This window comes from Nelumbo nucifera, chromosome 7 (assembly GCF_055504915.1).
Source record: "Nelumbo nucifera cultivar China Antique chromosome 7, China Antique-T2T, whole genome shotgun sequence".
NCBI classification, from domain to species: Eukaryota; Viridiplantae; Streptophyta; class Magnoliopsida; order Proteales; family Nelumbonaceae; genus Nelumbo; species Nelumbo nucifera.
In genome coordinates, this window is record NC_142655.1 from 17,115,290 (window position 1) to 17,136,030 (window position 20,741).

Genomic DNA, 20,741 nt, shown 5'->3' on the forward strand with positions numbered 1-20,741 from the left:
GGACTATGCAGAGACTTTTGCTCCAGTAGCCAAGATGAACTCTATCAGGATCCTTCTTTCATTGGCAACAAATCTTGACAGGGAACTTCACCAATTGGACATAAAAAATGCTTTCTTGAATGGTGACTTGGAAGAGGAAGTGTACATGACCCAACCTCCAGGATTCTGTGCCAAAGGTAGTGAACAAAAGGTGTGCAGGTTAAAAAAATCTTTATATGGGTTGAAACAATCACCTCGGGCTTGGTTTAGTAAGTTCCATTTAGCAATTCAACAGATGGGGTTCAAACAATGCTAGTCAGATCACACTCTATTTGTGAAAAGAGGTGAAGGGAAAATTGCAGCTCTTATTGTGTATGTGGATGACATAGTGATCACAAGAGATTGGGAGGCTGAAATACGGAGACTAAAAAAATTCTTAGCCACTCAATTTGAGGTGAAATATCTAGGCCCCTTACGTTATTTCCTTGGAATTGAAGTTGCCCGCTCTCACAAGGGCATCTTTATTTCCCAACGGAAATATGTACTAGATCTACTAGAAGATACAAACAAGTTGGGGGTAAAACCAATTGACTCACCAATTGAATCTAATTATCGTCTAGGAGACAGTCAAGGAGAGTTTTTGAAAGATGTGAAGAAGTTCCAAAGATTCGTAGGGAGACTTTTGTATTTGTCTATGACCAGGCCTGATATTGCTTATGTAGTGGGTGTCCTTAGTCAGTTCATGCACAATCCTAGGACAACTCACTTTGAAGCTACAAAGAGGATCCTAAGATACCTCAAGAAGTTTCCCGAAGCTGGTTTGTTGTTCCAGAAACATGGTCACTTAAAGGTGGAAGTATATACTGATGCAGATTGGGTAGGAGCAGTAAATGACCAAAAGTCCACCAGTGGGTATTGTGCCTTTGTAGGAGGAAACCTGGTCACATGGAGAAGTAAAAAACAAAGTGTGGTGGCTAGATCTAGTGCTGAAGCAGAGTATAGAGCAATGTCTCATGGGGTTGCTGAAATCATGTGGATAAGAAGTCTGTTAGGTGAACTGGGTTTTGCAGTGAGCAATCCTATGTCACTCTACTGTGACAATAAAGCTGCCATCAATATTGCTGCTAATCCAGTCCTGCATGATAGGACGAAACACATTGAAGTGGACAAGCATTTTATTAGAGAGAAACTTGTAAATGGAGAAGTGTGTACTCCATATGTCACCTTAGAAGAACAACTTGCAGATATCTTCACCAAAGGTCTTCATCATGTGCGGCACAAAGATTTGTGTGACAAGTTGGGCATGATTGACATCTATGCTCCAACTTGCGGGGGTGTGTTGAAATAATTTAGTTGTTGGTGTTAGGGTCTGTTTGGCTAGTTGAAGCCTTTTTTATTTCTATATTTTTACTTTTGTTATGTCTGTTATTGTACTCACTTATAGCAGGGGCACAAGGGTCTTTTCCCTTGTTATTTCTCCCGCCCTATATATGTTATAATAAAAGTTGGTGCCGCTAGTACTGCTACATTGCCAATCCCTTCTCTCTTCTTCTCTTCTCTTCTCTTCTCCCTTCTCTCTTCTTCTTCTCTTCTCTTCTCTTCCTCTTATTTCTTGTCGGCCACACTGTCAAGACGGGCCAAGACAATATAACCAGAGTATATCAATTGTATCAGGAATACTTTAATCTACAACAGCGTAATCAGAGTCTTAAGGAGTACTATGCTAGTATGAGAAACATTCGAATTGAATTGAATGTTTATCACCCCCTCACTTCTAATGTCAAAATTCAGCAACAACAGAGGGAACAACTTAATATTACTTGATTTTTGGTGGGGCTGAAATCTGAGTATGAACCAGTGTGGGCTCAGATACTAGGAGGGTCAACTCTCCCTTCCTTAGAAGAGGTGTTTGCTCAACTTAGGAGGATTTCCATTGGATCTACCGAGAACCCTAATGTTTCCGATAGATCAGCCTTTGCAGTATCCAGAGGCCGTAATGTTAGAGGTGGAGCTCGGGGAGCTCAGTCTGGCCGTAGTGGCAGCAATGGACCGGCATATGGCCGGAGTGGAGGTAGTGGACCTACATATAACCGTGGTGGTGGTCGTACTGGAGGTTGAGATTCAGGGGGAGCCCGTGGCAGAGGACGTAGTTTGGGTCCAAGGAGGTGTACACACTGTGGTATGGATGGACATACCATTAATTATTGCTATGACTTGCATGGTCCACCCTCAACTTGGGTCAATCATGTCATGACTAGTGACAGTAGCTTCAGACAGGAGAGTCCTTTAGCTAATTAGATACCTTCTACATCCGCAGATGTTACTGGGAAGTAGATGATGAGTATTCCCCGTGATGAGTATGAGAGGTTTGTTCAGGCCACATCTCAGTAGAACACGGCCACTCTCGCACACTCAGGCATGGCTTGTCTGGCATCCACACCCAATCCCTAGATTATTGATTCTGGAGCCCCGATCACATAACTGAAACTCCAGGTGTGTTTTCTTCCCTCTCTCATTGCCCAACATCACAATTTGTTACCTTGCTAATGGTTGCACATCTTTCATTTGTGGTGTTGGTAATGTTAGCATGAACCCTGTATCCTTATCCTCAATTTTGTATGTCCCTAAATTTCCTTTTAATCTTATGTCAGTTAGTAAGTTGACCAAGTCTCTTAATTGCTCCATTACCTTTTACCCCTCTTCGTGTGTTTTTCAGGATCTCAAGACGGGGATGAAGATTGGTGGAGGGCATGAAACTGGTGAATTGTATTATCTTGATGGTGGTGGAAGTACGTCAACAACTCTCCAACTGGTGAAGTCTTTGGTTTCTTCATTGAGTCATCTGTCTGTTTTGGATTGTGAGTCGTGTCAGTTGGGGAAGCATCATCGTGTTCCCTTTAGTCCTACAGTTGATAACCGTATGTCAAGTCCTTTTTCTTTGGTTCATTCAGATGTTTGGGGTCCTTATAAAGTAATGTCATACAATGGATATAAATATTTTGTCATTTTTGTTGATGATTATTCAAGGATGACGTGGTTCTCATTAAAATTTTTCGTTCCGGTAATGGCCGTGAATATTTCTCTTCATCATTTCAAGAATACCTAGACCAACATGGCATTATCCATCAGACTTCGTGTACCTACACCCCACAACAAAACAGGGTGGTTAAGAGAAAGAATCATCATCTTTTGGAAACAGCTCAACCCCTCATGCATCACATGAATGTTCCCAAATCTTTTTGGAGTGATGAAGTGCTTACTTCTTGCTTCTTGATTAATTGGATGCCCACGTCTATCCTTGATGGTCATTCTCCATTCACCACATTGTTTCCTACCTTGTCTCCGTTTCCTCTTTCTTCTTGGGTTTTTAGGTGTGTTTGCTTCATTCATAATTTGGGGCCAGGAAAGGACAAGTTAGATGCACGATCTATTAAGTGCGTCTTCCTTGGCTATTCCCGGACTCAAAAAGGGTATAAGTGTTATCATCCTAGCTCTCGACGTTCCTTTGTGTGTATTGATGTTACCTTCTTTGAGTCTTCTCCATTTTTCATGGGTCCGGTGACGTTTCTTCCTCTTCATCACATCCTCCCCTTCCTCTTCCAGCTGTGACCAAGTCCTTGCCTCTGGTGCCACCACCTGTTGAACGACCACCTATCCATCACGTGTATACACATCGCCTACATGTACCGACTCCTCCTCCAGCTCCATCATCGTCGACAAATCCGGCAGTTGTTCCCACACCAGCCCCAACCCCAATATCTGATCTTTATCTTCCCATTGCCTTGCGGAAAGGTAAACGCAGTTATACCCTTCATCCTATTTCTAATTATGTTTCACTGACTCACCTTTCCGCTTCCCATCGCCAGTTTATCTCTTTGTTATCCTCTGTTGTTATCCCTAAGGATGTCCAGGAAGCCCTTGACTCTCTAGGATGGTGTCGTGCGATGGAAGAACTCTTAGCTCTGGCCCATAATCATACATGGGACCTCACCACTCTTCCTCCTACTAAGCAGGCTGTTGGTTGTAAGTGGGTTTATATAGCTAAGTACTTACCTGATGGTAGTGTAGAGCAGCTGAAAGCTAGACTGGTTGCCAAAGGGTATTCCCAAACCTATGGTATTGATTACACAGAGACTTTCTCCCCGGTTGCTAAGATTGGTTCAATCTGTGTTGTGGTTTCTCTTATTGTGATGTATGATTGGCCCCTCTGTCAGCTTGATATCAAGAATGCCTTCTTGCATGGTGATTTGCTCGAGGAGGTCTATATGGAGCAACCACCAGGGTTTGTTGCTCAGGGGGAGGATGGTAAGGTGTGCCGACTACTGAAGGCCATTTATGGGCTTAAATAGTCTCATCGAGCATGGTTTGGCAGATTTAGTGAGGTGGTAAAGAAGTTTGGTATGAAACAATGCCAAGACCATTCAGTCTTCAGTCATGACTCTCAGGCAGGGAAGATCCTATTGGTGGTGTATGTAGATGATATTGTCATTACCAGAAATGATAAAATGGGCATTGACAGGTTGAAGACTTTTTTGCATGAACATTTTCAGACAAAGGACCTTGGTAAATTGAAGTATTTCTTGGGGATAGAAGTAGCAAGGTCTAAGCATGGTATTAACTTTTGTCAAAGGAAATATGTTCTTGATTTGCTTGAAGAAACAAGTTTGTTAGGTGCTAAACCTGCTGAAAAACCTATGTAAACAAACACTAACTTGAGCAATGATATGGGTGAGTGTTTGAAGACCCTGGTAGATACCAGCGGCTGGTAGGTAAACTGAACTACCTAACCATCACTCGGCCAAACATTTCATTCGCAATTAGTATGGTAAGTCAGTTCATGCAGAAACATCTGGTTCCACATTGGGATGCGGTTCTAAGGATTGTGAGGTATTTAAAGGGTGCTCATGGTCGTGGTTTGATATACAAAAGTGGTGGAAAACTTGAAATAGAAGGATATACTGATGCTAATTGGGCCAATTCTGTATCTGATAGGAGATCTACCACAGGCTATTGCACTTTTCTTGTGGGTAATCTGGTGACATGGAAAAGCAAGAGCAGATAGTTGTGGCAAGAAGCAGTGCAGAGGCAAAATATAGAGCTATGGCACATACTACTTGTGAATTAGTGTGGCTAAGGAACCTTCTACAGGAGATGGGATACACTGTTGATACTCCGATGAAGCTCTAATGTGACAATCAGGTTGTAGTTCATATTTCCTCTAATCTGGTGTTTTATAAGAGAACCAAGCTCATAGAGGTTGACTATCACTCGGTTAGAGAGAAGGTGCTGAGTGGAGTTATAGACACTGCATATGTCAACACAGGGAACCAGTGGGCAGATTTGTTTACTAAAGGATTGAGTCGGGGTAGAGTGGACTACATATGTAACAAGCTGGGATTATATGATATATACTCTCCAGCTTGAGGGGGAGTGTTAGTGTCGAGTATGTAGGGGTATTTCTGTCTTTGTGCTTATGTTTAGGTGCTGATGTGTCGAGTAGGGGCACATGTGACTTTTCCACAATATTTTAGTAATATCAAACAAATCTGGCCGAATGGGAGGGTTGACTTTTTCTCTCATTCGAACCAGGCCTTTTCCTCCTTGTCTTCTCTTCTACTCTTCTCCTTTCTCTCTTTCTCTCTCTCTCTTTTCCTTGACTGTTATCAGTCTAACAGGCAGGCCGAACTTTAATAACAATAAAAAACCTTTACTCACTTTTGAGACACCCTTAACATATTCTTCATATAAAATTCCTTCAAAAACACCTATTTCTACTTTTGGACTCAAAAAGCAAAAAATAATATGCATCTTGACTAGGCCAAATCAGGCCCATTTCAAAAATATAGACATGTAGCATCTAGGGACATGATCGAGCCACATTTACAACAAACTAATCCATTATCATCTTACTCATGGTTCATAGTTCATCTTGCAAAGTAACCATCATGGATGGAGGCTCCAAGGATAACTTGGGAAGTCCAAAGAGCTCCATCCATCTTAAAAGAAGCACAAGATGAAAAAATACATATTTTTGTTTGTTAGAATATATTTTTTGCATTGTTCTCCTCTTATTCCTATCAAAAATCTAGTCTCAAGTAATTTGGAAGACTAGGTGAATGAGATAATCTTTTTAATCATCAGACCAAGCTCCCAATAAAAATGGGATAAAACCCCAAAATTGGGAAGAGGGAGCTTCTTCACTATTTGCATTTACTTTTATGTTCTTGTAGTGGCTCCATTATGTATTTCCTTTTTGTTTTCTGCCTAAACATTGAAATCTCAGTGTAGATTCTGTTTGAAGTTTCTTTTTTGCAAAATCTACCATGGCTATACTTGGGGGCAGGTTTCATTTGATTTAACAGTATTCTAATGTACCCATTTATATCCTATGTACTTAAAAAAAGGAAAAACAAAAATAAAAAACAGCTCATCAATAAGCAAAGCGGCGCTGAAAGAATTCCCTGATGTTGATGTGGCAAGAATATCCAAGCATGAAAATGCACTTAAAGGATAGTCTAGTCTGTAAACAGACCTTGCAACAAAAATAACAGGAAAGACTGTTGCATGGTATCCAGCTACAACATCTGCTGCCAGATGCAAATAGTTCTTCAGTAGAACTGCACATGAAATCTGTAAACTTCTATCACCTCTATGCAACTCTGCAGTCTCTTCTATCAACTTTTGGGCCTGCGAAGGAGTTGAGTACTTCAATGTGATTCCACAAGCACTTGCAAAAGCACGTTTTGCTGCACCACTTTTCTCGTCCTTAACAGCAGGAAACAAGAGCTTTAAAAGCATGTTTGTAAATGGTTTGATATCAGCACCAACTTTTTCAACAAGTAAGTTGATAAAGCTAGCTACGCCAACTCTGCAACAGAAAAAATATCAAAACAATTAGAAGACAGAAAATGCTAAGCGGTTTAAAAATATTCTTTTACAATACCATGCACTGTATAAGAAAATCTAGTTGATGACTAAAGGTAACTAACTTGCCAAGCCAGGAGATGTACTAACTGAAATAGGGCCTAGGCAGTCATCTAGTTATGTTCAGTCTCCAAGTTGTTACTTGTTAGATGACCAGGCAATCACCTTACACCATGCATTTGTATAAGAAAATCCAGTTGATGCCTAAAGGCAACTAACTTATAGATAGGAGATGTACTAACTGAAATAGGGCCTAGGCAGCTATCTAGGTATGTTCAGTCTCCAAGTTGTTACTTGTTAGCTGACCAGGCAATCACCTAAGACATTGTTTTGTTTCAAAGCAATGAAGATTTGGAATTCTCCAATTCTCAAAAGGTTACAAAACTTCCCCCATTTGATTTCACCAAAATTGCACCACCATAAGTAAAGTGGGAAAATTGTACTCCAAATTGAAGAAGTTATATCCCTTGGTTTGCTCCTATCCTATTTTATCAAGAAAGAGAAGGGTGAAGCTAAAGAAATTAAAAAATAAAGAATGTCTTGAACAAATATAGAATATCTATGAGAGTGACTGAAGTGATGAGGGGTATATGGTAACAGATCTGGCCACTAGAAGGATTCAGTGGCCATAAAGGGGGATTTACACCAGTACGACAACCAGCCATCAGCAATTTCACTTGGCTGGATCTTCACCCTGTCCAGAAACATCCTCGGCCAACCACTATGAAGATGATTATCCATTCTTGTGTTCTCCTATGCATCTGTTTCTCTTACCTGATTTTCATCATGCCTGGCAACATCCTTTTCCAGCCATGGTGAAAATAATCAGTTATTCTTGTATTTACTACCTTTTCCATGAATTAACCAAATGAAACCCAAAACTTTCTATCTACGACATAAAAATACTTCTTTAATATAATTCTAGGACTCCATATTTCACACGGCCGAATAAAATGTCTAGTGTCGCAATGATAATCCTGGATTGTACTCTATTACAGACTGTAAAGTTTTATTGTTTTCCCATATTGTCCCATGTTTATGTTTCCAGTTCTTTTGTTGGTATATCAGACATTGGTTTTATAAGAAGCCTCCCAAAAACAGGGTTTTTTTCTGGAGCTGATACACTTGACAATAAAACTAGGTCATTCAAGAGAGAAGACCTACTTGAACCCCCTCCCCCAACACCCGCATGTGCCTTCATATAAAGCAAGTTGTAAAATCATCTATTTTTTGACCAATAACTGTAATAGCTTATTATCAATAAGAACAATTTAGAAGTAAGCAAGTTGTAAAATCATTTATCACTGATCTCCTGTTCATATATTACTGCTATTTGTGTGAACTTCTTGTGTGCTGTCAGGAAAACATGCCCCAGGAATACCAATAGTCTGTTTCAACATAATTTGCTTTCCCCTAGAAGAAAAGGAGGGAAGATATTATTGACATGTAAAAGAGCAGCTTCCTGTTGAATGGATTGGGAAGACATCATCATCAACATCTAAGCCTTGTCCCAACCATATGGGGTCAGCTACGCAAATCCTATTTCACCATTCATTTCTGTTCAGTGTCATATCCACCTCAACCTATGTCGTTTTCACTCTGCCCCTAGCTCTTCTTTTACCTTCAACTTGTAACAGATCACTTCTTCCTACAGGTGTTGTAGATGGTCTTCTATGCACATGACCAAAACATCTTAGTCTACTTCAATGCTAGGGGGTGGTGGAGTCAAGTTTAAAGGAAAGACCTCTTCAAAGAGTTAGACTCAGTCAAAGGTGGGGAGACCTTGGGTGTTAGGGGGCGACTTCAATGCTATAGTCAGTCCTCTAGATAAAAAGGATTGTAACAGGATTTACAGAAATATGAAATCTTTTGTGGGTTTCATCCAAAGGTGGAATTTGATAAACTTGCCACTCTCTGATGCAAAAAGTACACTTTGGCTAACAATCAGGAAGAGCCAACTTTAGTAAGGCTGGACAGATTCCTGATTTCTCCTGAACGGGAAGAGATTTTTCCCAATTTTAGTCAGGAAGCTCTGCAAAGGGTGGTGTCGGATCATATACCACTCCTACTAAGCACTGGAGGGCTGAAAAAGATGTCACACCCCTTCAGATTGGAACACTGTTGGCTGGACTCAGAGGAATTAGAGGCAAATGTAAAGAGGTGGTGGTCCGAATTTTCAGTTGAAGGTGGGGGAGTGATGGGGAAAAAAAGAAAGAGTGTCTGAAAATTATTGCTGATTTAGATAGGGAGGAGGAAGGTGGGTGTTTGGATGATGAGAAAAGAAAGAAGAGGATTTCAGCTAAGAAAGTGTTTGACTCCCTAATGTACCAAGAGGAAGTAAAATGGAGACAGAGGTTAAGAATTGTGTGGCTAAAAGCAGGTGACAACAATACTGCTTTTTTCCACAAGGCTGCCAATGCAAGAAGAAGAATAAACTCCATAAAAAGCATGGAAATTGAAGGTCGAGTGGTGGATCAAGAAGAAGACTTAGCCAACTCTTTTGTTGGTTTTTACAAAAACCTTTTCAAAGCACCTTTCAAGAGAAGATCAAAGCTGGATGGCTTAAGGTTTGATTTTTTGACAGATCAACAGACATCTGATTTGGAGAAGCCTTTTTCAGAAGAGGAGGTAAAGAAGGCTTTAGATGACTTGGAAGGAGAAAAGGCTCCATTCCTGGATGGTTTCACCTTATTATTCTTTAAGAAATTTTGGGAACTTCTTAAGGCTGATGATATCTTAAAAGTTCTTGAGGAATTTCGTAATTTTGCAGTCTTGAAAAGAAGCTTGAATGCAACTTTCATTTCCTTGATCCCAAAGAAGAAAGGGGCTGCCGAGTTGAAGGACTTTAGACCAGTATGTATAAAATCTTGGCCAAGATTTTAGCCACTCGGTTAAGGAAGGTGATAGATTCCTTGATATCCAAGTACCAAGGAGCTTTTGTTCATAACAAGCATATTCATAATGTGGTTCTCATAGCAAATGGGCTAGTTGATTCAAGAAAGAGAGTTGGGAGAAATGGATTAGTCAGTAAAATAGATTTAGAAAAGGCATATGATCATGTTAGTTGGTCTTTTCTGGATTATTTGATGGAAAGAATAAACTTTGGCTCAAAGCAGAGGAGCTGGATGAAAGTTTGCATATCCACTCCAAGATTCTCTGTACTTGTTAATGGTGCAGGTAGAGACAATTTCAGAAGTTCGAGAGGTTTGAAACAAGGGGATCCCTTATCTCCTCTCCTATTCATATTAGTAATAGGACTCAGCAGAATGGTGGACAAAGCTGTGGAGTTGGACCTGTTGGAAGGTTTTGAAGTTAGCTCAAATGGTACTTCCATTCCAATCTTGAAGTATGCTGATGACACTCTATTTTTCTGCAAGGCTTCGGAGGATCAAGTTCTTAATTTAAAGCACCTGCTTTTCTGGTTTGAAATTGTTTCTGGGTTAAATGTGAACTTAGCAAAATGTGAAATGATAGCAGTGGGGAAAGTTTCTAATTCAGAATTTGGCTGATCTATTGGGCTGCAAAGTAGGATTTCTACCCACAGGCTAATTGGGACTGCCACTGGGTGCCAAGTGCACATTAAAATCCATTTGAAACCCAATTTTGGAGAGAATGGATCAAAAACAGGTCACAAGGAAGGCTAGATATCTTTCGGTCTTTCCAAAGGAGGGAAGGTAACTCTTATAAAGAGTACTCTTCTAGCCAGCCTGCCTACCTATTTTTTGTCTCTTTATCCAATCCCTTCGGAGGTGGTGAAGGAATTAGAATAAAAGATGAGATTTTCTGTGGATGGGTTGGAAAGACTCACATAAGTATCATCTAGTGAAGTGGGGGCAGATATGTAAACCTCTCTCACAAGGGGGCTTGGGGATAAGAGATCTAAATTCCTTCAACTTAGCATTATTAGGCAACTAGCAATGGAGGTTTAATGCAGAACTGAATAACCTTTGGCGGAAGGTAATAGCTGAGAAATTTGGGCTGGACAGTAATGGTTGGGAGTGTGGTTCCCATCCTTCAACTTATGGTTGCAGCCTTTGGAAAGGAATTTGTAGAGCCAACACCAAGTTCAGACAGGATATCAGGTTCAAAATGGGAGATGACAAAAGGATCAGATCCCTTGGACTGGGGAGAGGTCCCTTAAAGAGTTGTTTGATTGTTTCCTACTTTGTTCAACTTGGCAGCTGACAAAGAGGTGCTGGTAGCTGATTCTTTTGTTCAGAGGGGACAAAACATTTGCTGGAACCCATCCTTCAGAAGGGACTTTAATGATTGGGAGATTCAACAGATAGGGGATCTTCTAGCTTTGCTTCAAGATCAGACTCTGAACTTGCAAAGCCAGGATTCAAGAATGTGGAAATGGGAGAAATCAGGAGTGTTCTCAGTTAAATCCTTCTACAGATATTTAGATGGAAATGGTACACATTTTCCTAGGTGGGCATTTGGGGCAGTGGCACCCATGAAAGTTAAATTTTTTGTTTGGGTGGAAGTTTTAGGTAAATGCCTAACAAAAGAGATGCTGTTGAAGAAAGGTTTTCCATTCAATGACTTGAGCTGCATACTGTGCAGTGGGGAGATGGAATCAGTTAACCATCTGTTTTTACATTGCAAGTTTGTAGCAGAGATATGGAACTATTTTCTAAAGTGCTTAAAAGTCAGCTGAAGTATATGTCTGCCTCAGTTAAAAAATACTTGGAGGCTTGGCACATACCGGGGATGACAAAGAAGGGGAAGTTGTGCTGTTCCTCTTTACCTCTGGCTATTTTGTGGGCAGTATGGACTGAAAGGAACAGCAGGACTTTTGATCACAAAGCCTCTACTGAAGCTGAGGTCATTAACAAGACTATTGAGCTTCTTAGGAGCTGGTTGTCTATACATACAGGTTTTAAAGAAGATACAACTGAATGTAATTTTTTGAAGGTGGACTTTTTCAAGGTCCTTTTGTTTATGTTTTGTACAGCTTCTCATTGTACAAAGGACTGGTTGATTAATATAATTATACTTTACCTTATTTCAAAATAAAGAAAAAAAACATCTTAGTCTACTTTTTCTCATTTTGTCACCTACTGGAGCTACTCCTTGGTTCCTTTGAATGACTTCATTTCCTTTTTTTTTTTTGTAGTAAATAAAAAACAAAAATTTCATTAGATAAAAGAAAGAGTATAAAAGAAGGGTGATGAGAAATCGCCCAAGAACAAAAAGAGCTGCAAATACAAACAAAGAAGTACATCAATTTTCAACCTCCAAACTGAATTATAACACTTGAAAAACCAGAACCAAAAGAGTCTTTACAATCATCCATAAACTCCAGAAGAATCATAACCCAGTCCAGAATTCTTTTTCCTATGATTGAGACACAACAGTTGTGAGATTTGTGTTGGTCTTCAAAAACTCCTATATTCATCTCCATTTGAATGACTTCATTTCTGAAGCTGTCATTTCTACTTTTCCACTCCATCTCAGCATTCATATTGCTGCCACACTCATTTTTTGGACATGCTGTTTCTTGACTGCCCAAGACTCTGCTCCCACAACATCGCTGGCCTTACAACTATTTTATAGAATTGTCCTTTTAGCCTAAGTGATATTTACCTATCGCATAAGACTCCGGACGCACCCCTCTATTATAACCAACCTTCTCTAACTCTATGGGTGACATCCTCTTCAGTCTCTCCCTTGTTATGAATTATTAAACCAAGGTAACAGAAGAGGTTACATCAAGTTATCTCCTGACCTTTAATCCTAAGTATACCCTGATTTGCATTCCCATTATTATTAAATTTACATTGCATATATTCTGTTTTAGTCCTCTTATTTTAAAACCTCTTATTTCAAAGGGCAAATTGTAAGAATTTTCTTTAATTGGATCAGGATGTGGGTGATCTTTCAATGTCTCTATGGATACAATCATTACAGGATTGTTTGAAGTGGTCTCAACTTTAACTAGAAGGGATAGAGAAGTTTCTAATTGGCTGTTCTCACCTTCTGATCATAAAATGTTGAACTTCAATGTGTGTTATATTGGTAATTCAGGCAATTCAGGCATTGATGGGTCTTCAAGAAACCAGTGGTCTCAACTTTTTAAGTGGAAAACACATCTTAGATCAAATCCTAGTAGCTAATGAAGCAACATATGAGAAGGAAATGCTTTGATTACAAATTGGATCTAGAAAACACAATGACTATGTGCATTAAGGCTTTCTCAACTATTTGGAAGAAGTTAGGTTTTAATGCCAAATTCAGGAAAGAAGTTAAAGTTCCAAACCTATTCATTCCACATTTTCTAAAATCATGGATGCATCCCCCAAAGACTTCTCCAAGGCCTAGAGAAGATTGCACTAAGAGGAAGTATTGCTACGTTTTTCATTTTTCATGGAAACAAATCTATTAATTTGATTGTTTAGTAGGGAAAAGTGGGCCTATCATCAAGGTGATTTTTTATTCCAATTTCAAGAATGAGCACAACTAAACTTGTGGAAAAACATACAAATCTCTAATTCCCATAATAGAGAGAAAATATTAGATATATTAGATGGTTAGGTAAAATATTGTTAAAAGGTATAAAATGAATTTGATAGGATAAAATTAGTTAAAAAAATTGTGATATCTAAAATATTAATTTCAAATATACTCAATTTTCTGAAATTTCAGACCCACCACAAAACTCTGCTGAAACTTTGAATTTTTCATTTTGACCATGATGAAACGTTACTCAAATCTGAGACCCAAATACTTGATTTTCATGCCTAGTGCTCTGTTTTGTTCTTACATTACTGTGGTTTTTAGCATCCCTATTTTCAGGACCAACTATACTACATATTTCTTTTGATCCTTGAGATTTTTTTCTTAGCAATTAATATACAAGGGATCAAGTTTGCTAGTCAGGTTGTTTAGTGAGCTTCCTTAAACGACCTATAAATATTCCATGTGGCAAATTAGTTTGGTTTTCAAAAGGATTCCCCCAATTCTTTTGACGACCCTATACTCATGGAGAAGCTATCAACACAAAAGACTTTTCAAAGCTCTACAAAGCAAGATTTTCTATAGCTAAGTACTATATTAAGAAACGAAAACATTAAATAACTAACATTAATTAGGAAAACGATATTAGGTAGGGTATATGGCCATGTGGACTATGGAATTGAGCATGTGCCCAGTCCGGTAGGTTCCCTATCTGATCAATGGTGTTGATCAGGACCCCACCATGAGGCCAAAATAGGTAACACAACTAAAAACCTGGCCACGGAGGATAAATTTTTTCTGGTAGTAAATTAAAAAGAAAAAATTATTAATAGAAAAAGGTACAGCAGCTAGGGTGATGAGAAATCACCACAAGAGAAAGCTACAAACTCATGATCTTATATAAAGGAGAAAGAAAAACAATAATGAAAGAGTATTATAAGTTTGAATCCAATTCAAGAAAAGACTAAAATCGAGTACCAAGATCTTCCCTTGAAACCCCTTCAAACTCTGGAAGTATGAGCACCCGATCCATTATCCTCTTTCCACATATGAGAGAGTGATTTGCTCTCTTTTGTGAGCCTTGTTCTAAAAATTCTTCTATTTCTTTCCTTTCATACTTCCCAGCATATAACAAAAGGGATGCAACTTCAAACTACCTTTGTCTTGTTGTTTCCTATCATAGTTGGCCACCTAACAAAAATGTTTCCTGGAGTTCTTGGTTCCATCCAACTAGCTCTAAATAAGCTAAAGGAGAAGCCCCATATGAATTTCGTGAAGGGACACCCAACAAGCAAATGAAGGACATTCTCTGCAACCTCACATAAATAGCATCTCCCGGCCAAGTGAATACCTCTACTCTGAATATGGTCCAGTGTCAGGATACTTCCCAACGCCACAAACCAGACAAAAGCTTCCACCCTTGGTGGTAAAGGGTTTCCCCACCTTTAAATTCAGATATTTCCACTTGGTTTCTTTGTAGAGCCTTACAGTTTGACAGAGAAAATACCATTACTGGATTCTTTCCACCATCTTGAATCTTTCTTTTCCACTTGCACCTCAAATAATTGAAATTTTAGACGCAATTCCACACATTCCTCAAATTACCAATCAAAGAGGGGCCTTTTGAAGTTTGGGCACCAAACAACAACCACCCTACTCTGAAGGATACATAATTAAGAAAAGCTAATTAGAAACACATTATACCCTTCCAAACACATACTCCATAGGATGATTTCACTTCCTTGGAATTAAGGCTGCCAATGGGTCGGGTCTACCTGACGGACCTGAACTGACTGAACCGATTATAACGGTTCTGGTTCTAGGATTTTAACCCGATTAATAAATGGGTCGGTTCCAGTTCTTGCTTGTCCTGAACCATCTCGGACCCGGAACCAATTATTTTATTAAATATATAATATTTCTTAATTTTCTTATAATTTTTATTATATTTTATGTTTGAAATGGTAAATTTTGATAGATAATAAATAAAATAATATTAGTCAAAAATGTTTAATTTATTAACATATGAATAATTTAGTATTTTTATTAAGGTTATATTATCAAAATTTAAATTTTAAGTTATTATTTAAATAAACAAATATAGTTTTAGTATAATCAGGTCTATTGGGTCACTCAGCTATAACCAGGATGGTTTTGGGTCTGTGATTTTGTCCCGGTAAGTAATTGGTTCAGGAATGGTTCTACCTAGACCCAACCGGCATGCCTACTTAGAATCCCACCAAACCTGATCACCCCAAATTTGTAAGCCACCACCCTTCTCACAAAGCCTCCCTCTCGATCCCAAAATTCCATAACCATTTTCCAAGAAGTGCTGTACTAAATAACTTCACCCTTATAGATCCAAGATCCCTTCCTTTTTATCCCTACAAACCCAGTCTCATTTCTTTTCAATCCCTTTGATTCCCCACAAAAACTCTCTCTGCATATTTTCGATTAAATTTGCCCCCAAGGAAGGAACTTTTAGCAGAGATAAGTAATACACCACTAAATCAGATAAAACACTTTTAATCAGTGTTATCTTCCCTCCTAATGAAAGATATTCCCCCTTCTAGCCTAACAATCCTTGATCTATTGTATCCAGCACCAACTGCCAATTAATGAAATAAAGGCTTTTGCACCAATCGGAAGTCCCAAATATGTGAATGGGAACTCCCCAACCAAGAATCCCGAGGCTGCTGCACATTCTTCTAAGAGGTCCTGTGAAATAATGCCCACTCCAATCGACGCACTTTTCAAAATAATCCTTAATTTCAAAACTTGTTCTATTGAGGCTTCCAGGAAGATTAAGGTATCATTTGCAAATTGGAGGTGTGTGATGGAAACTCCTCTTTCTGTTTTAAAACCCTCAAACATCCCCAATTCTGTACTTTTGATCAATAATCGACTCAAAACTTCTGCCACCAAGACAAACAACAAAGGAGAAAGAGGATCTCCTTGCCTTTATAACCCTTGAGGCTTGAAAAAACATTGTGTTGAAATTCCATTTACAAGCACTGAAAACAATACTGAGGAAACACAGGCAAATATCCAGCTCCTCCATTTTTCCTCAAAATCCATTCTAGTCATAAATTCATAACTTATTCAAGAAAGCCCCATTCTACAAGATCATATGCCTTTTCAATGTCTAGCTTACACATCAGCCCTTTTGCCACTTTTTATTCTTATATCCTCACTTGCTCTCACCACGCCATTAAAAATATGTCTACCTTCAACAAAAGCCATTTGAGAGTAGGGCCCACAATCTCTTCCAACACTGATATTAATATTCTAGATAGAATCTTTGCAACAATCTTGTATTGGCTTGAAATCAAATTAGTTGGTCTGAAATCTTTCACTTTGCAAGCTCCCTCAACTTCGGCAATGAGAGAAATAAATGCTGTATTTGCACTCTTTTCAATCAACTTTTCTTGCCAAAATTCCTTCATTTCCATTACATTGCCTTTTAAATATTCCAACAGCTTTTGTGAAAAGAAAGGTTAAACCCATCTGGCCATGAAGGATCTTTACATCATCATATTCCAAAAATAAATTCATATACAACAGTCATATTCCAGTAACTGCACTGGTTCAACCAAATCAAAATTATCGGCATTAATAAATAAAATTAGATATCGATGATGATGCATTCAGAAATAGCAAAAATCAATTTTATTTTTCAAGTAAAAAATTATGACAAAGTCTTGCATCAATTCATGATCATAAAAAATCTATATCAATTTTGCATGTCAACAAACCTAGTGTTCAGACCAACTCCAGATCGAACCAGTTGAGCAAGGCGGGGTACCAACAGATCCAATGATGGCACATCAACAACCTTAAGACACATGTCAAGTGTCTCCCACATTGGGGAGCCTTTTGCAACTGAAATTCGCAGATTTTCTAGCTTCTCTGTCTGGATTCCAACGCTTGCTGCATGCATCTAGTTTCACAAAGAAAGAGTAAATACATGTACATTGAAAAGATCCAAAAGTAGATTTTTTTTATTAGTAATGAAGAATTTTATTAAATAAGATATTCAAAACTGATACAGGCATCCCTTAGAGAAGCGCGAGCTGCAGCCTCCCCCAAATAGATTACATTACAAGCAAAGTAATTAACAAGTTACAGCTGAGCCCAAAACAATTGTTCCCTTCTTGCCCCTTGCTTGAAGGTGCAAAAAGTAGATTCACAATATTTGATGTCTTTAAAGTAAATATAAAGCCCTTCAAACATATAATCATCTCCAGAGAGAGGAAACTAAGTTTTAAACTGAAAATGGTGCATCATAACTTCCTAACCTCAACATAGTTCAGCTTCTGGTCTTCAAGGCTTGACAAACTTTCTAGCATGCAACAAACAAGATCAGGCAAATGAGGACGAATTGCAATCCCAGCACCCTGGAGATAAGCCACACAATATCAGTGTATTATATAGACTAAAGGAACATAACATTCCCTTAAAGAAATTCAGAAAGACTACCCACATAAAAGAGCCAGAGCATGACAAAAACAAGCCCACTGTTAAGCTTGTTTAGGAAAAGAACAATGTTAAACATGGAGGCATGACACGAGGCATTCCACAACCTGGAGGTGTGAGGCATACTTCAGAATGTAAGAGGCATAAGCCTCGTAAAGAGGATGGAGATGGGGGGGAAGAAAAAGGAGGAGGGGGTGAGGAAGAAGAGGAAGGAGGATCTCTTCTCTTTATTTTTAATAAAAATCTTTTATATTAAGAAGAGTGAAGATGCACAATACTAGCTGAAAGGAGGGGAGGGTGTCTGGGGGCTCTGCCCCTGGTCCAAACTTTCTTTCTCCTTCTCCTTATCTTCCTTTCCCTATAATTTCTTTTCTCTTTTTTTCTTCTCTTTCTCTTTCTTTCTTTTTCTTTCCCTTTCCTTTCTTTTCCCTTCTTTTCTTGTTTCTTTCTTTTTTTTCTTTTTTCATCTTATTGTACGAGGTGTGCATGAGCGCATGAGGCATACACCTCTAGCATGCCTCATGAAAAAGGCATATAAGGTGTACACCTCGAGTAGTTTTGGGGGCACCTCACCTGGAGGCACTCCTCCAGGTGTACACCTTCCGCGCCTTTTAAAACACTAGAAAAGAGAATAAAGATGATTGCAAGCCAAGGTTCTAGAAATAGCGTGTAAAATTGAACACTTAAGAGGGTAAAGGAACTCTAATCGACTAATCCAAATGCCCATTGGCATGCAGAAGAAGCTCATGAGTATAGACACAAAGAACAGCAGGAAAGAATTCAAGAGAGATACAAAGATAACAAATATGAAAGAATAAAACATAAAGGACTTGGCTAAATGGGACAAGTTATATTTTCCAATCTACACTAGAACTTTGACCAAACAATAATAGACTCCAAGCTAAATGCTAAGTTGATAACAGAAATAACTCAATGCTAATAGAAATAACCATATCCAATTAGTGCAAGCCCACTTCCACAACCTAAAAATTGATGCAGAAACCACCCAATTTTTCTTTATCATAATTAGCAATATTACATTGCAAAACAATGCCAACCTTAGAAAGCTTCATAACCATTCCAACAGATGCCCTTTGGATGTTGGAAACTTTACTCATTATCCCTTCAGTCAGCAAGATAGGCAAAACAATATCCATTGTCTGCTTTGCATCTGATACTGCGGTGAGAGAAACATCACATAGCCTTATAGTTAGTGAGCTCATGGCACGGCACAAGCTATCACCAGAAACCCGTACAGTTTCTTTTATGTCATCCATGGCACGAAATGCAACTGTCCATATTCGTTTCAAATGTTTTGAAACCTAGAAAACAATAATAGAATTAAGATGCTTGAGATTGGCAATAAATAATATATTGTGAAAGAAATGGAACAGTAATTTCAGAAAAAGAAAATACATACATGTGTGTGTGCCTCTAACATCTATAAGGCTGTACCTAATACATCATGAAACTAAAGCACTAGATTTTTCACTTCAATATTAGCTTTGGATGTTACTGGGTTCACATAGATAACCACATATAGTTGGAATAAGGTTTTAATGAGTTTGAGTGGAGTACAAGCTTTGGGTCTGATGCAGATTGATTTCAGAAAGCATTAACAAAACCTTAGAAAAATAAATTGAAGAGCAATAAAGGAAAAAAAACAGTTCTGCATAACAGTCCTAGCTTGGCAGAAATTGTGAACTTAATTTCTATCAGTCCAGCCATTTGATCGAATCGAATTTTTGAAATGTTAAGTTTATATGGAGTGATAGCCCTGAAATTTTTAGGAAGATAAGATCAGAAGGTGTTCATCAAGCCAACTGAAATCTGTGGACTGTCGACAGTAATCAAAATCAAAATTTGACCATTTTTTTATAATTAAACAGATGTGGGCTTCTCATCTTGAGTTGCCCAAAAGCATAGTATTTATGGTCCAAGTCTCACAAAATTTTGTTAAACTATGTCTGTGTTATAGTAAAGTCTTGGTTGAGAAGTGTCGAAATTTCTGTTTCCCTTTGTAAGTTTTGTAAGGGTACTAGGAACATAAAAACAATATAGTTAATACTCTTAATATGGATTGTGAAACATCCAAAGGTATTTCTGGAAGTTTATTTGAGACTTCAGTGCAATTGTAGGGAGATATATGTATTCTTGAAGTTGATGGCACTTTACTGGGAAATACTTGAGAAGGGAGAGGTGCGCACTCCCTATGTAAACTCTAAAGATAAATTAGCTGATGTTTTCACAAAGGGATTGAGTACTCTGCAGCATGATGAAATATGTAACAAGTTGGGAATGATTGACATCTATTGCCCAACTTGAGGGGGAATTGTAAAATAGAGTGAATTAATTCAATGCTCTTGCACTATATTCTCAATGAATTGCTGGTAGGTACTTTTCATCTACTATTATGCTGTATTTTGCAATTTCTGGTTGCATTAGCATCTCTCTTCAACTCAAATTAAACAAAGTTTAAACAACTAGATACACAGGCAAGGATACAGTGATCAAAAGGTGCCGTTCTAAGGGATTTTAATTGTTAAATCATAAATGATATCTAGTGGGTATTATGCATGCATGCTAATGACAACATTGGTCATCAGTTTGCATATTACAATTAAAAATCACTTAAAAATCTGGGATAATCACCTGCTCAAATTTGCGCCCTTGGATTATATCTGCAAGGGCAAGACAGGAAGCTTCACGAGAACGCCAAAGCCGGGACCCACATTGAGTCAACAAATCATCAATTATAAGGTCTAAGTGTTCATCAATAGTCTTCTTGGAATCTGCTACAAGTGACTTCCAGATATGTGACATTGCATCCTACAAGTATAGACAGAATGAACAGAATAAGCACAGGATACACTGGAATATTATAGCTAATGCTAATATAATTT

At 38.4% G+C, this 20,741-nt stretch overlaps 1 protein-coding gene across 4 annotated transcripts in view; it reads right to left on the reverse strand.

Moving 5' to 3' along the window:
• The window catches only part of LOC104607842 (ARM repeat superfamily protein), a 117,141-nt gene that overhangs the window by 27,261 nt on the left and 69,139 nt on the right, over positions 1 to 20,741 (reverse strand). For 3 of the 4 annotated variants that reach the window (XM_010273590.3, XM_010273589.3, XM_010273591.3), the window contains 5 exons: positions 20,491 to 20,667; positions 18,897 to 19,160; positions 17,661 to 17,759; positions 17,118 to 17,302; positions 6,512 to 6,847 (listed from right to left, as the gene is read on the reverse strand). In XM_010273590.3, the coding sequence (XP_010271892.1) occupies positions 6,512 to 6,847; positions 17,118 to 17,302; positions 17,661 to 17,759; positions 18,897 to 19,160; positions 20,491 to 20,667 (1,061 nt within the window). The remainder of the gene's footprint in view (positions 1 to 6,511; positions 6,848 to 17,117; positions 17,303 to 17,660; positions 17,760 to 18,896; positions 19,161 to 20,490; positions 20,668 to 20,741) is intronic. The other variant, XR_016078622.1, reaches the window with a different exon arrangement.